We start from the raw sequence: 16,314 nt of genomic DNA, 5'->3' as shown, positions 1-16,314 counted from the left end.
AAGAGTATATATATATATATCTAAAATCAGAATAAGAACAGGCGCTCCATAGTGCAGGTAAAAGATGTATTTATTGAAAACGGGGAAACATGTATAGGGATAGGGTCACGTACCGAGACAGGCGGTATAGGGTACCGCAGACACAAACAGCATGCATATGGTGCCCAGCACCGTTAAATCCTTGGCACAGCTTCCACCACGGACTTCACAGTTCTTACTGACGTCGCTAGGCCACGCCCCAACGCGTTTCGTCATCGACTTCGTCAGAGGGCTGGCCTAGCGACGGTCAGTTGCCTCTTTTATCCTCCACCAATATACACAGGTGTCCGTAATTGCAATTTTGTTTAAATTAGCAGCATTCAAAAGAGCTTTGCCCCATAGCCTATTTTAAGCCATATCTTGTACGTACAAAACATATCATACATATAATGACAATAATCCATTAAAAATACATACATATTCATAAAAAATACAATTCAATAAAAAATAGATATAATAAGAACCATTTGGTTCATTTGAGCGAATATGCGTTTTATACACATATTAAAAGAAAAAATATACATAAAAAGAGTTTCTGGTATAAAAAGACATATATATATATAAAAAACAATGTTTGTAAAACTAAGCACACTTTAATACACATATTCTTGGAGTGAATTGGTATTCTTAAAGTGAAAGAGACCAATTTTCTTTCTCCCTTATAGGTGTCCGTACACACCATCCAATTTCATACCTCCCAATTTTTCATGTTAAGAAATAGGGACACTCGCGCGGCGAAGCCGCGCGAGCGCCCGAAAAGGGGGCGTGGCGTATGCAAATGAGGGCGCGGCTTATGCTAATTAGCCGCGACCTCATTTTCATACGAGAATAGACGCTGTGCGCATGCGCACAGCGTCTATTCTACTACATTGGGGGGTCTCCCAACTGCCACCCCCCCGCAGCGGGACAATGCCTGCCGCGGGTGGGACGTCGGGACAGGACCCGAAAATCGGGACTGTCCCGACGGAATCGTGACAGTTGGGAGGTATGCAATTTAAACTTTGCAGAAAATTTATTAGAAATTTTTTTAAAATTTTTTTTTTTTTTTTTTCAATATGAACACTTTTTAATGATCTTATGGTCTTATTAAACGGGAACTTTATGAAACATATGCAGAATATCAATCCAAGTATACCAATTGCATTATATTCAAAAAATGCAAGGATTTCTTTTGCCATCAACATAGAAGCCTTCTTTAAACAAATATCTGAGATATACATTGTATCACTATTTGTTTCGCATACTCCCGTCCTTTTAACCGGAATATGCCACCTGTTAGCATACTAGAAAATAATAGAAAATAATAATAAGTGGAAATTTTTTTTTTTTTTTTTTTTTTTTAATTTTTTTAATAAAACCAAACCAGATAAGGACAATATAACTGAGCCAAAAAAGGAGAGGAGAGACAATATTTTCAATATTTTCAGAGTGGGTCAACCTAGGAATGGAGTGATCTCCAATCCCTCATTGAGGCCACTTGGTGACAGGGTTGACAGGTGATACATCCACCATGACTCCCTTTTTAGTAACTGTTTTTCCCGGTCACCCCCTCTGATGTCCAGATTCACCACCTCTAAGCCAACAAATCGCATACCTCCTGGTTCCCCATTTTGGCATGTTAAAAAATGTCTAGGTACACTATGATTTTTTATTTTATTCTTTATATTTCTAAAATGTTCTAGAATACGAATTTTTAGTGCCCTCTTTGTTTGTCCGACATATCTTTTTCCACAGGGGCAACTCAAGAGGTAAATGACGTGGGTGGTGTTACAATTAATGGGGCCCCTCACTTTGAATTCTTTTCCTCCCCGACCTATCACTTTTTTACAGCCTTTTAAACTATGGGAACACATTTTACATCTCCCACAGCTCGAAAAGCCTGCGAACGGGGCTAAACCAAAATGTGAAACAGTATATATATATTGCACACACTTATGCTGTAATGTATAATATAGTCCATACCATCCAGCTGTCCAGGATGTAGACAGCAGCACACTCTGGAGCCCTGCAGTGTTGGCCACCCTTCTGCTCAACACTGTGTCCCACTTCACCTGCAGCTTCCTGCCAGTGCCTCCTATACAAATACCCCAGTCTATGTTCCCATGTCCCAGTCCCTTCCTGCATGCCCTAATCTGTATTCCTATGTCCCTCCCTGCGTGCTCCAGTCTGCGTTCCTATGTCCTACCCCTGCGTGCCCCAGTCTGCTTTCCTATGTCCCTCCCCTGCGTGCCCCAGTCTGCTTTCCTATGTCCCTCCCCTGCGTGCCCCAGTCTGCTTTCCTATGTCCTACCCCTGCGTGCCCCAGTCTGCTTTCCTATGTCCCTCCCCTGCGTGCCCCAGTCTGCTTTCCTATGTCCCTCCCCTGCGTGCCCCAGTCTGCTTTCCTATGTCCCTCCCCTGCGTGCCCCAGTCTGCTTTCCTATGTCCCTCCCCTGCGTGCCCCAGTCTGCTTTCCTATGTCCCTCCCCTGCGTGCCCCAGTCTGCTTTCCTATGTCCCTCCCCTGCGTGCCCCAGTCCGTGCTTCTATGCTCTTACCTGCGTGCCCCACTCTATAATCCTATGTCCTTCCCTGCATGCCCCAGTCTGCCTTGATATGTCCTTACCTGCATGCCCCACTCTATATTCCCATGTCCATTACTACCCTGCTGGGATACCTGTGCTCCTATACCTGTGCTTCCCATATACAGCCCTCTGTGCCCTCCCATTATTGCCCTGCTGGGAGATAAGCTCCTATACTTGTGTTGCCCCCTATATCCCCCTGTACTTTTCCATTACTGCCCTTCTGTGAATGCCACTCCCATAGCCAGCGCTACCATTAGTCAGCCGCATAAAGGCACCTGCTCCTGAGGGGTTCTTTTAACACAGAAATGACGGGATGGCCTTCATCTACATCTGCAGCTTACCGAGCTCTTGAGACGCCGCCCTGCCGAATACCTTCCCCCCGCCACTGAATACCCTTGGTACCATGTAAGGGTTGAGTTATGGGGCGTGGCTTCTGCCAGGTGGGAGGTGCTAGGGGTGTGGCCCACAAGGGTGGGTGTAGAGGGGTGAGTTCCACCACCTCCCTTGGACCACTTTAAGCACTGGATGTTACACATTATCATGGCTCCTTTCTTTAAGGTTCACTTGCTGCTTTGTGTGGTGCGGGGCGGAAGCCATATTGTCAGATGCGAAAAGGATTCACAGATGGACTGAAATCAGAAAACTCTCCTACGTGTGAAAGTGCATCTGACTTGGGACCAGCCCATCTGTGTACATGACACATTAACAAGGGACCTTGGTCTAGGGCAGCGACGGCTAACCTTGACACTCCAGCTGTTGTTAAACTACGCATCCCAGCATGCCTTGTATCAGTTTTACTATTTGGCCATGCTGGAATGTGTAGTTCAACAACAGCTGGAGTGTCAAGGTTAGCCATCACTGGTCTAGGGTACCCACTGTGCAATAAACTGTGAATGTCAGCTCCGACGAGCAGGGCCCTCATCCCTCGTGTGCTTTTCCTTCTCTTACTCAAACCATCTTTGATGGCAACACTTACCGGAATAGCCATCGCTCTGCTGTGACATCAACATGTCTTCCGTTATGTAGATACACAGGTCGGGACTGACGTCCAAAGGGAGATCAATATCCTTAGGGTCATCCACCAGCATCTCAATCTCTGCAACGAACAACAATCCGGATCAAACGGACTGAAAATATTTTTGACAGCTGTGCCGAGGTTCTAGGAGGCTGCTGCAATTACTGCATTGGGATAATGGGCCCTATTCAGAACCTGATTGCAGGGCACATTTTGTTTGCAAATGGACAAAACCATGCTGCACTGCAGGTGGGGCAGATGTAACAAGTGCAGAGAGAGTTAGCTTTGGGTGGGGTGTGGTCAAACGGAAATCTATATTGCAGTGTAACAATAAAGCAGCAAGTATTTACCCTGCACAGAAAATGATAACCTACTCAAATCTAACTCTCTCTGCACATAACAAATCCATTCATTTATGAAATGGCTTCACGTATATAACGAGAGATCAGACAAGCAATATTTAATCCTATTGGCACTAATTAATATTAGTCTTATAATATGTAATCTGTAGTTGCTATGGACAACGCAATCACTTTTTAGCCTAGAAGCTTTGGTAAAAACCCCATTGGGGTAGATTTGATATCCGTTTACAAAACAGCCGATGACCGGCATCTTTGACCAACAGATTCACAGAACAATAACAGCTAATTCTAAATCCGTCTGGTTTAGCATAATTACAATTGCCCTTTGACACCTGGACTGTCGGTCAAAGCCGCTGATGATTATTGGTGGTTATGTTTAGTAAATCTAACCGACTCAAAAGATAAATCTAAACTTTTGATTTTGTTTGTTGCTGGATCGGCCCTGGACTAACAGTTCCACACACGGCTCAGCCTCAGCGGTAGTTAACATGGGAGGGTCACCAAAACCGTTTCAGCCATGCAGGAAGTTGAAAAGCGAGTGGCAAGGACCGCCTTACAGATATCAGGTGACATGTGAATTCAGCCGCAGAGCTCCGTCCCTAACAACGGCCAGTATATAGCTGTGAAACAGAATGGTTAATAAGAGGATTGGGCTGCTAGCCCACAGGGCTATCGCTTTAGATTACCATCATCCTGCGAGTCGTCCTCCAGCCTGTCCTTGCCAGTGCTCTCAGCCCCGGAGGTGTGGGAGCTGCTGTGGGAGGTCATGGAGCTGCAGGTCTTTAGCTTGCGGTGAAGTGACGTTCCAGAGAAGCTGTCCTCGGCCCCAATGTCCCTGTGCTTGGTATCTGCCTCTATCCCTGAGGTGTGCGAGCTGCTGTGGCTGGCCGTGGAGTGCCGGGAGAGTCTCTTGTGCTTGACGCTCCCTGCGCTGCTCCCGCTGGCCCGTGACCTCTTCTCCAGTTGTTCCATGTCCTGATCCAACGTGTCGCTGATGTACGACTCCCTGTACTGTTTCTTCTCTGCAATACACAATAGGATCTGTTACTAAATCCTTCTGGTTTCTTCTACGCTCATAAAAAAACAACACACAGTAGAACTGAACTGATTTTAGCCAAATCCACAGATACATTAGCCAGGTCTGGCCAATCTGCGGCCCTCCAGCTGTTGAGAAACTACACATCCCATCATACCTTGCCATATTTTTAGCATTCCCTAATAGCAAAACTGTGGCAATAGCATGATGGGAATAAGAACAACCCGGCACCAGCGCTGGTGTGAAAGGCTCCTGGGCCGAAATCCCTAGCAGGGTTGCTCCCGGGACAGTTACGGTTTGCGGGCTGGTGTAAAAGCTACTCACCCGGCTTCCCAGCTTGAATGCCGGGTGCCCCTCCCACCGCTGCTTGCCACTACCCATCGCTGGGGGGACTGCTGGGGACTGAGTGGCCTTTCCCCCCCCCCGCCCCTTCCCACCACATTCTGCTGCTGGGGACAGTGCGGCTGGTCCTGCCGCAGCCATCGCTGGGGAGACTGCTGGGGATGGTGCTGCCTGGTGCCCCCTACCGCCGCAGCCCACCGCTGCCCGTCTGCTGTGGACATGGAGCTGCCAGGTTTCCCCTCACACCAGAAAATGCAGGGACTAGGCTGGTGTGAAAGGGGTCCACCCGGGAATGTCCCTGCATGATCCAGGGACCGTATTCCTGTGTAAGTCCCTGCATTTTCTGGTGTGAAAGGGGTATAACTCAGTCTATGGCCATCTGAGCAGCCCTTCGGCCTTGAGGTACTCCGGCCGGACTGCGGCTGCGCATATTGATGTGGAGTATCACAGGGAAACGCGGATAATGCAGCCCGCGTGCACAGGTCGCGGGTTATACCTTCAATTTCCTCCAGCTTCCGGACCTGCCGCAGGACCGGCTGCAGGTTCATGTACAGCCGGTGGCTATTGCTGAGGAGCTGAAGCAGATGCCTGGAACGCAGGGAGCAGCCGGTGTAATACATTAGCTTCCTGGCGGAGGGCAAGCCGTCCGGTAAGATCTCAAACTTTTTGCCCTGGGAAAAAAATAAGAAAGTTTTTTAAAATAGGTTAAAATATGTCATAAAGATGTTCCAGTATGTGGTCAAAAGGTCGACACAAGCAGTAGGTCGACACGGAAAAGGTCGACATGCTATTTTCGCTTTAATTTTTCAAAAAAGGACTTGTTTATACCATTCCAGTGGACGTGGAGGGGGAACATAATAGCCTGCTGAGCGCAGCGAGCCGCGTGAAGGGGCGCGGTACGCTTATCTGGTGTCCATGTCGACCCATGTCAACATAGACTCACAATATTTCTTCAACCTTTTTCATGTTGATCTTTGCATGTTGACCTATTGCTTGCATTGACTTTTGACTATGTCAACCTTTTCCATGCGTTGACCTATGGCCTGTCGACATAAGGAGTGTCTACCTTAAGATCCATATTTGACATTAAAATGGTTAAACCTAGAGAGTTTTCCGGCCCCTAATTCCACCCTCTTACTCCAGAGGACAAGCAAGTCATTTTAATATTTAATTCCGGCATGTCCAAACTGTGGCCCTCCAGCTATTGGGAAACTACACATCCCAGCATGCCTTGCCATATTTTTAGCATTCTCTAATAGCAAAACTGTGGCAAAGGCATGACGGGAATTGTAGTTTCACAACAGCTGGAGGGCCATCGTTTGGCCTTGCCTGATTAAATTCTTCATTAACTTGTCACAAGTGTTGATCCAGGCAGACATATCGTACAAAGGTTCCCGTTCTGCGACTGCCCAATGTCCTAATTTCTAAGCGGAGTACATAGTTTATGAGCGTGTACCAGCGGCGGCTCATACCTTATTTGGGGAGGGGAGCTGCCTCTGGCCACAGCGGGGGTGCAGCACCCCCCTCCCCCTGTCGCCGCCTCCTCTTCTGTCTCGGTCCCTGTGCTGTGATGAGTGACAGGTGCCGGGACTGGCGTACTGGGCATGCAGCCAACTTCTATGCGATGCTTGGGCAACAGCCCATAGAAGCAATCTTGGTCCCGGCGCCTGTACAATGTAAGTTACAGGCACCGGGACCAGCGCATCTGCCATTTTTGCAAGGCAGCCCTCACAATGGGACTGCCTTTGTGACTGGCAGGCTGGACAACCAATTGGAAGTCACTGCCAGTCACAGTGAAGCCAGAGCAGTCTCACAGACTGCATCTGGCTTCACTACAGTGACGGATTTAACCTGGGGAAGCTGCATAATGCATGAACCGGTAGGCCGATTGCGTCACACGCCCCTCCCCCATCTACGTCCGCGCTGCCACTTACCACAAACACCAGCTTTCCTACGTTCGTCCAGGGGAAGTCGTACAGCAGCTGCTTCTCCTCGCCCGAGCTCTGTTAAACAGAAACTTTGTAAAGAATCATGCAGGATCGTTATAACAGGATTATTATAATGGCTAGCTAGCAACTAGCGGCTGGTTTGGGGAGTCACAGTGATACGCCTCCGTAGTGTGACCTAGAACAGAACATATTCTGACCTGGAAGATCTGGATCCCCCGCAGCGTCAGTCCAAGAATCAGTGAAGCTTCAATCTCCTTTTTGTCCTATAATCAAACACATTGCGACACGCACGATCATTACAGCGCACAAAGGAGGCATTTATTTTAGCTATTAGTAAACAGCTTTAATGGCATCCATTGGATGGGATAGTCGCTAGGTCGACACTGTGAAGGTCGACATAGATTAGGTTGATCACTAAAGGTCAACACATAAAATAGGCCGACATGGCTAGGTCAACAGGGTCAGAATGTTCGACACACGCATTAGGTTGACAATGGGAAGGTGGACAGTGAAAAGGCTGTTTCATATCCTACCACCCACTAGGGTGTGGAGGGAGAATCTAATAGTGCCCGAAGCATGATGAGCACAGTATGCCATGCGAGGGGACGCGGTACACTTAGACTGTGTCCATTGTGACTGTGTCGACATTCGGGTCAGAAAACGTGAAAAACTCATGTCGACATTTTGACTGTCGACCTTCCCATTGTCAACCTAATGATGGTGTTGACTTTCTGACACTGTCGACATTACCCATGTTAACCTATTTCTTGGGTCGACCGAAGGCCTGTCATCCTTCAGTGGTCGACTCAATGCATGTCAACCTAAATTGGTTTGATTACCCGTTAAATGTTGGGTAATTGGGATTTTGCAATCAGGTGGCCCATTATGCATTATATAACCCCTGTCCTGGTGCATCCCTGCCGATTTCTCTATACAGTGTAAGCTTGCGAGCAGGGCCCTCCTACCTCTATGACTCTCTGTTACTACACAGGTTTTATCACTGTTTCCAATTGCAAAACCTGACGGAATTTGCTACATAAGAAACTGCTAATGATTAATACATAGCACAGAAGGTGCAGAATCCGGTGCCCTGTCCCGATGTCCTTTCCCTACTCAGTAGCCTTCCCCCTTACCTTGTATAATCTGTAGTAATGGACGGCTACATCCTCCAGTCTCGCCGACTCTTTTATATACATGAGATGCGCTTCCGACACGGTCAGTGCAAATTGGTCACGGTGGATATTGGGAATGTGCTTTAGGATGTAATCTTTTCCTCTCTTCTTAATCACCTGCGGGAAGATGACCCAGAGTGAAGGAGAGATCAATCAGGTATATGCATATGCAAAAGAGGCTGCATGGGATACCTTAGCTTAGTGTATGGGCGGCCTGCATTTGTTTTGCATGCAGGGTAAATACGGTCTGCTTTTGCATGCTGCCCACAAATGACAGCTTTAATCTTAATCTGGGTTCACATATTACTATTTCACACATCTGATGATCAAAAGATCCTGATCAGCCGTGTAGCATGTACCCAGCTTCACCCCCTGTGACCCCCCCCATACACACTGAGATAGACCATTTACGGCAGGGGTTCTCAAATGCGGTCCTCGGGACCCCACACAGTTCACGGTTCCCAGGTCACCCGGCAGGTGCATTCATTATTCATTGACACATTTGAAAAGACCCACAGGTGGAGCTAATTATTTCACTTGTGATTATGTGAGGATACCTGCAAAACATGCCACTGTGTGGGGTCCTGAGGACCGAGTTTGCTAACCTGTGCTCTATGGTAAACATAAACCTGTGCATAAGATGCAATCTCTTGCTCTCCTGCATACACACCTATACAGCCGTCGGGCCGATCATCTGATATTGGATTATTATACAGCTTACATCTGCCCCCCTGCAGTGCAGCATGCAAATTTACATATTTTTCCCCCCACAGCTTTGCTCTTAAAATCCGTATCAACCCCAAGGGCATAAATCTTACAAAATGTAAAACTTGTATAAAGACTAACAATCACACACGACAGCCATACAGATAATGCAGGCACAGGGATCTGCGCAAACACATTCTGACAATTATTAACAGCGCGCCAATTTCGATGTTGCATTCAGAAATGTTCACGCTTGGTAAAACACGGCAGCGCTCATTAAGCACATTGCACACTGCTGCAGGGAAGCTGTGCCACACATAACTGAGCGCGTTACATACATCCCCTGGTACAGCGGGGACGAAGTACGTGGGTTTATCTACGCCTTTAATTAGCGCCGTTACACAGAAGAATGGAGCCAAATCTAATTCACAAGCTTTCACCACCTACATCCCTCCGCCTCGCTCCCCACATTGTCACACACACTGGTGTCTATAAAATTAAATGGTTTCGGTTCTGGCCTAGGCTGCGGATATAAAGAGAGAGATTACCCCTGGACTGCCTGTGGTTTGTTAGATGAGAGAGTTAATGGTTAGGAATACGGATTTCCATCTCAGGAGCCTACAGTGGAATTAGTGCCAGATGTATATCCACTTTCCTGGCCCCTCAGAGATTGGAACAATCATTATTAAAATCAATTTTTTATCTTGCAGTAATGAAGATTCAAATGCACAATCATCTTGTCCAATTTCTTATTCATTGCAGCTGCTGCCTATATTCTATATATATAAAAATCCATACAATGTGTGTGGTGATACTTGTTGGAAGAGAAGTCAAAAGAATATGGTTTAGAATGCAGCAATCATGATTTCCAGTGAAATAGAGCAGTGAGGGCAGCCATTTTGTACCCAGAACACAGCTGTACAAGGGCTCACTGTGATGTCATTAGAATCCAGAGACATGACTGGCTGAAGCCTCAATAATATTTTGCTCAACCTGGGAACACGCCAGCCATTATCTGTCAGCCAAATGCTTCCCATAGGCCACTGTGGCAATAAAGTCCTCTGCAGGTTTGCAGAAGATACCTCATGCTAAGGTACGGCTGGAGGAGCAAAACAAAAAGATGCAATCAAAATATTCATTATTAAAATGTGGGCTGCAGTGACTGTAAATCTTAATTATGTTTAAATTTGCAGCTTACAAATACTGAATATGAATTATACGAAGCTGGTAACCAAAGTAGCGGAAACGGACATAGCAGCTGAAGCACACAACCTTACCCAAGGCGGAAAGTAGGCCTCTGGCTCAAAGTACTTTCCATAGTGCTTGTTTCTCTTGAAGTTGCCCAGGTCGGCCTGGAGGGCGAAGGCTGCCAGCAGGAAGTAGGCCTCTTCCCTCATGATGCTCTGCGACAGGAGAACCTGTTTCCTCAGGTGCCAGTAGTAATAGTATCGCGCGGTCCGGTCACTAGACAATAACAAACATTTACCGTTACCGCTTATTTATATAATGCCAAAGTATTAATAATCTTTAATGTCAACAGCTGACCAAGTTTGGAATCACTTTCATCATCAGCCTGTTGACCTATGGGTATGTCTTTCTGGCGTGAGAGCACCCAGAGAAAACACACTCAAACACTGACAGAACATATAGGGCTCCATTTTATACCATACCAATTGTAGACTGCGTATTTTTCTAGCATCACTGGTATTTAGGAATATGCCATGTCCAGCTATGTCCCCTGGTGTATTACGGTTAGCCTAACACTGCTGGCGGCAAGCCAATGGCAATGAGGGGGGAGGGGGGTGTACCAATGCGGTCATAAGCAGCGGTACACTATGCACACAAGTGCTAGAGGTGTTATGGCTCACATACAATGAAGCCCACAGACTACCCCAGGCTTGACCAACCAGCTGTGAAACTACAAATCCCAGCATGTCCTGCCTACCACTATCAGCAAAACTGTGTCAGGGCATGCTGGGACTTGTAGTTTCACAACACCTGGCCAGGCTTGGAATACAGGCTTATAACCCCACGCTACCCGAGTCACTGTGAGGAAGTAATGCTAACCACTGTGATCTGTGCGAATACCATCTCCGCAGGATGAAACCAATTTTCACAACATTGTTTTATATTTTCTTCTAATAAAATTCTTGAAACGACATCCCCGTCACATTGATAAGCACTTAAAATAACGAGACATCCTTAAACACCGTCTCACGTGAGGTCGTTACCATAGTTTCTGCCAAACATCGTTCATTTAAATGATGGAATCCAGATGTCTGCTTTGGATGGAGCGTTAAACAACAGAGCGGGGGATAGTGACTGCGCACATCTGCAGGGCTGGGCCTGGGACGCAGACACGTACTGGGGAGGCCAGAGAGGCTCTACAACGCATAGTTTCAGATTCCATAGATCTAGGGAACGGCCTTTATTTATTTTCATGGAAGAAGTGGAGCCTTGGTGATGGCATATGTTATTGCTAAGCGTCTCGGGGGGACGGGCGGGGGTCCTGCTATTCCGCCTTACACAGATCAGCCTAACGTCTGTGTGAGTGCCTTGGACATTCTAAAACACAAGCAGTGGGATAGAAGCCATGTATGATCCCCCAAGATGCACTGCAGAGAATTCCACACAAGCAGCGGGATAGAAGCCATGTATGATCCCCCAAGATGCACTGCAGAGAATTCCATGGAAAACTAAAATGTAATGAGACCGCGGCGCACATGCTTGGCTCCGGACGGGTTTATAAGCTTGTCCAAAACACGCAGAGAGACAGCAAGTATCTCCAGAACATGTAAAGCGGTCAGGGGGGGCTTGAACGGTTAATCAGCAAGCCGCCGCCCAGACAGAAAAAACTTGCACCTGGCAAAGGTACAAATTCGTTGGAAAAAGCGATGTATTCGCAGATCCATCCGCTCAATAGGATCATTAAACAGATTCTTCCATCTACACATCCGGGACTTCCGCTAATCTGCTCAAGAACCCGGCTGGAAGTGGTATGGGGTCATAGGGTCATGGTGTCATAGGGCATGAAGGTCAACATGTAGGTTGACCACTGAAGGTCGACCCCTGAAATAGGTCAACATGGCTAAGGTAGACAGGGTCAGAAGGTCAACACAAGCATTAGGTCGACAATAGGAAGACCGTCAAAAGGTCGACAGGAGTTTTTCACGATTTGTGTCCCGAATGTCGACATGGACACCGTCAAAGTGTACTGCGTCTGCCCGCCATGCTTTGGGCACTATTGTATTCTCCCAACCACGCCGTAGTTGACGGTAGGTTATAAAATACCGCCTGTCGGCACATGTTGGTTAAAAAAAAAGAAAAGAAAAACACATGTCGACTGACTGTAGACCTTTCCATTGTCAACCTAATGCTTGTGTCAACCATAGCCATGTCAACCTAGAATCACATCTAGAAAATGAGTACAGATATTTATTCTCTCTTTGGACCCGGACTTGTGCGATGCGAATGCTGCACACGCACAGTCCTTCGATAATCGCTAGAATTGCGGATTCACCGATGCCGCTTTCAGATCGTAAAACTGGCTTTGACCAGGTATTTTAAAATGTTTCTAAAAACGGTTCTGCCAGCTAAAACCCCTTTCACACCGCATGTCTTTAAACGGTATTTCAGTGCAGTTTTTCTTCCACAACTCTGAACCCGTTTTAACCCATAGAAAACAGTGGATGAAAAAAAAAAAAAAAAGGGTCTGAAACTGGTAGGACCCTGCTTTATTACCGTTTAGAAATACCAGTTCAATAGAACCAGTAAATTCATGCGCCTTTCAGTCTGCACAAATTACTGTTTTAAAACGGTAAAAAAAAAAAAAGAGGCAAAATAACGGGTAAAAAGTGCGGTCTGAAAGGGGCATAATTAGCGATCAGTGCTGATTAAGGCTCAGGGTGCAAAGCGGTAATTTCAGGTTCTAATGGAGATCTTTATTAAGGGTCCTTACTGCAATATAGAGATTTACATGTACATATTGTTACCTTGGGCCTTACCTTATTAATCGGCCATTTTCAACATAGTATTGCACTCGAAAATGAATGATCATAGGTGGGCCGAACTGGTCGATACCCTAAAAGAATTTTAGGCAAAGTGTTATTTTATCATATAACAGTAATGAGGCCGTTAAATCACCATTTCCATTCCTCCTATAGGAAATACTGAAGCCATCGGAGACCGGCCAAATTTACAGAACAGGTACGTGTAGGGCTTTATGGAGATTGGATCTCACAGACTGGATGGTCAGGCCAATCACAGCTTATCACTTCCAGCTCAGCCAATCACAGCTTATGCAAAACAGAATAAAGTGGTAGAATTGCGCTATGGTTTTGATAAATAAAATTATATTAATAAATTAAAAAGAAAGAAGTGGGAGTGGTCGGGTGTGTACAGGAAACAGGGTTTTTTAATCATACAATACTATGTATTACAATACAAGACCTAAAGCACAAAAATACAATAAAAAATGAATTAAAAAAGTAACAGTCAGATCAATAGTCGCCCAGGTAGATCCGGAGAGCCAGTGTATGGAATTTGTCGTAGTGGAACCACACTTGAGAGGGGTAATTTGTAATCCAAATATTATGGGAAGGCTGATGCTCGAGTACTGCTGAATCCTCAAACCCAAATTTATAACCGGGCCTTTATAACCATATACGCCACCTCCTAAAGGCCCGGTTATAAATTTGGGTTTGAGGATTCAGCAGTACTCGAGCATCAGCCTTCCCATAATATTTGGATTACAAATTACGGTACTTGTTTCCTAGCACGGCCACAATCGCGGGCATCAGGTGTCATTTTTAGTGGTATACGACGCGACCGACGCGATGCCCCCGATTTTCCCATTGAAATGCATTGGAAAAAGTCAATATCGCGTTGGTCGCGTCGTATGCGGCTAAAAAAGGCTTAAATGGTCCAGACGCGATGCCCCCGATTTCTCCATAGGGAACAATGTTAAATGCCTCAATTTACTCGCGATGCCCCCGATTTCCCATAGGAATCAATGTTAAATGGCTCAATTGACCCAAATCATCATAGGGAACAATGGTAAATGGGCCAGAAAACCCAAAAAACACCCCTGAACAGTGAAATGTCCCCCCAAAAGTAGTTTACGCCACCCCACGATCAACGCGAACCCGAAGCGTGGCGAGTGCAGCGAGCCCGCGAGGGGCGTCGGTACGCGTCCTCCGACCTTTTCATACCCCCACTATCCACGTCGGCGTGGAGTTGAGAATAGAATAGTGTGTCGAGCGCAGCGAGCCACCGAGCCCGAAGCGTGGCGAGCGTAGCGAGCCCCGCGAGGGGCCGCGGATACCTTCACAGGTAAACGCGTCCCTTCGCAGGCTTCACAGGTATCCGCGTCCGCTCGCCACGCTTCGGGCTCGGTGGCTCGCTGCGCTCGCCACACTATTCTATTCTCAACTCCACGCCGACGTGGATAGTGGGGGTATGAAAAGGTCGGAGGACGCGTACCGCTGCACTCGCCACGCTTCGGGTTCGCGTTGATCGTGGGGTGGCGTAAACTACTTTTGGGGGGACATTTCACTGTTCAGCTGTGTTTTTTGGGTTTCTGGCCCATTTACCAGTGTTCCCTATGATGAATTGGGTCAATTTAGCCATTTAACATGGATTCCTATGGAAAATCGGGGGCATCGCGGGTAAATTGAGGCATTTAACATTGTTCCCTATGGGGAAATCCCCCGATTTTTCCTCACGATGCCCACGATCATGATCGTTGTGGCCGTGCTAGGAAACAAGTACCCAAATTACCCCTCTCAAGTGTGGTTCCACTACGACAAATTCCATACACTGGCTCTCCGGATCTACCTGGGCGACTATTGATCTGACTGTTACTTTTTAAATTCATTTTTTATTGTATTTTTGTGCTTTAGGTCTTGTATTGTAATACAGTATTGTATGATTAAAAAACCCTGTTTCCTGTACACACCCGACCACTCCCACTTCTTTCTTTTTTAATTTATTAATGTAATTTTATTCATCAAAACCATAGCGCAATTCTACCACTTTATTCTGTTTTGCATATTGTATTGGGGCTGACTCCCCCTTTTTTAGATTGCTGCTTTAGCCAAGCACATTCACACCCAAGCGCCTTAGGTAGATATATTTATATATCTCTTTCTCTAGTTCAATCACAGCTTATCACGTCCAGCTCAGCCAATCACTGACCACCCAGATTTCCAGCTGGCAGAACGAATCCACACAGATGACAGACAATCCATATAATCTTGATAAAATAGGGGTGGATCACACACACAATATTATTTGGACAATTTCGGCAGAAATGACAGAATTGGCCGATCTGCAAGCACCTGTCTGGCTAAAACCTTATTTTTGTGGAATGTGTTACTTTTGTTTTAGGCTCCCGTTTTTTTGACGTCATTATAAAGATAACGCATTGTGATATTTCCACTTAACATATACAACAATCCTGTCTTGTGCGGTGATCTGGCAACAAAAAAAGTTATATGCGGGGTATGTCCAAAATAATTGTGTGAAGGTGGCTTCCTGCATAAAAGAAGGGTCAGCTGCTTTTGTCTGGGCTGCAGGATCTGCTGCACACAACTGTGTAACGAGACCGGAACTACCACTTGTTTAACAGCCAACAGCTGACTTACTTTCCCTCGGGAAAAATTGGATACTTGTAATGTGTTGGCAGTAGAAGCGACACTGGGGGCCTGGTTTTATATGCTTAGGAAAATACTGAAACCAGAATCCTGCAGTACACAACATTACAGAGTCCCTGAATTATTAAGGTACAAGCGTTTCAGATGGAAAATCTCTGTTATTAGATGTTTATATGCCACCATAGGTATAGTTCAGTAAGAATCGGTCACCACTAGAGGGAGTAGTAGAGCAACTCCATTTACTGTACTTTTGGATGGAACCTGTGATTAAGGTAAACTTAAAGTGTTGGTGCTATTTAACAAATATTGCATGCAGAAGATATTGCAGGTTTAGCTGCAGTCAGAGATCTTCTTACACCACAGCAGACTGGATGCTGAGGACTAGATTTATTATTATAGTGGCATATTAACACTTCCTGCTTCGCCTCATTAGCGAGGTGAAGCAGGAGGGGAGACCAACAAGATTTATGCCCCCTGA

General features: G+C 46.2%; 1 protein-coding gene across 5 annotated transcripts in view; it reads right to left on the bottom strand.

Moving 5' to 3' along the window:
* The window catches only part of FRMD6 (FERM domain containing 6), a 133,518-nt gene that overhangs the window by 7,875 nt on the left and 109,329 nt on the right, over positions 1-16,314 (bottom strand). For all 5 annotated transcript variants that reach the window (XM_083167458.1, XM_083167456.1, XM_083167457.1 and 2 more), the window contains 8 exons: positions 13,188-13,264; positions 10,461-10,647; positions 8,440-8,595; positions 7,504-7,569; positions 7,292-7,360; positions 5,854-6,028; positions 4,666-5,001; positions 3,579-3,698 (listed from right to left, as the gene is read on the bottom strand). In XM_083167458.1, coding sequence (XP_083023584.1) covers positions 3,579-3,698; positions 4,666-5,001; positions 5,854-6,028; positions 7,292-7,360; positions 7,504-7,569; positions 8,440-8,595; positions 10,461-10,647; positions 13,188-13,264 — 1,186 coding nt within the window. The remainder of the gene's footprint in view (positions 1-3,578; positions 3,699-4,665; positions 5,002-5,853; positions 6,029-7,291; positions 7,361-7,503; positions 7,570-8,439; positions 8,596-10,460; positions 10,648-13,187; positions 13,265-16,314) is intronic.

The sequence above is a fragment of the Crinia signifera genome, chromosome 12 (genome assembly GCF_055691185.1).
Source record: "Crinia signifera chromosome 12, ASM5569118v1, whole genome shotgun sequence".
NCBI lineage: Eukaryota > Metazoa > Chordata > Amphibia > Anura > Myobatrachidae > Crinia > Crinia signifera.
This window is presented reverse-complemented; position numbering and strand designations above follow the sequence as displayed.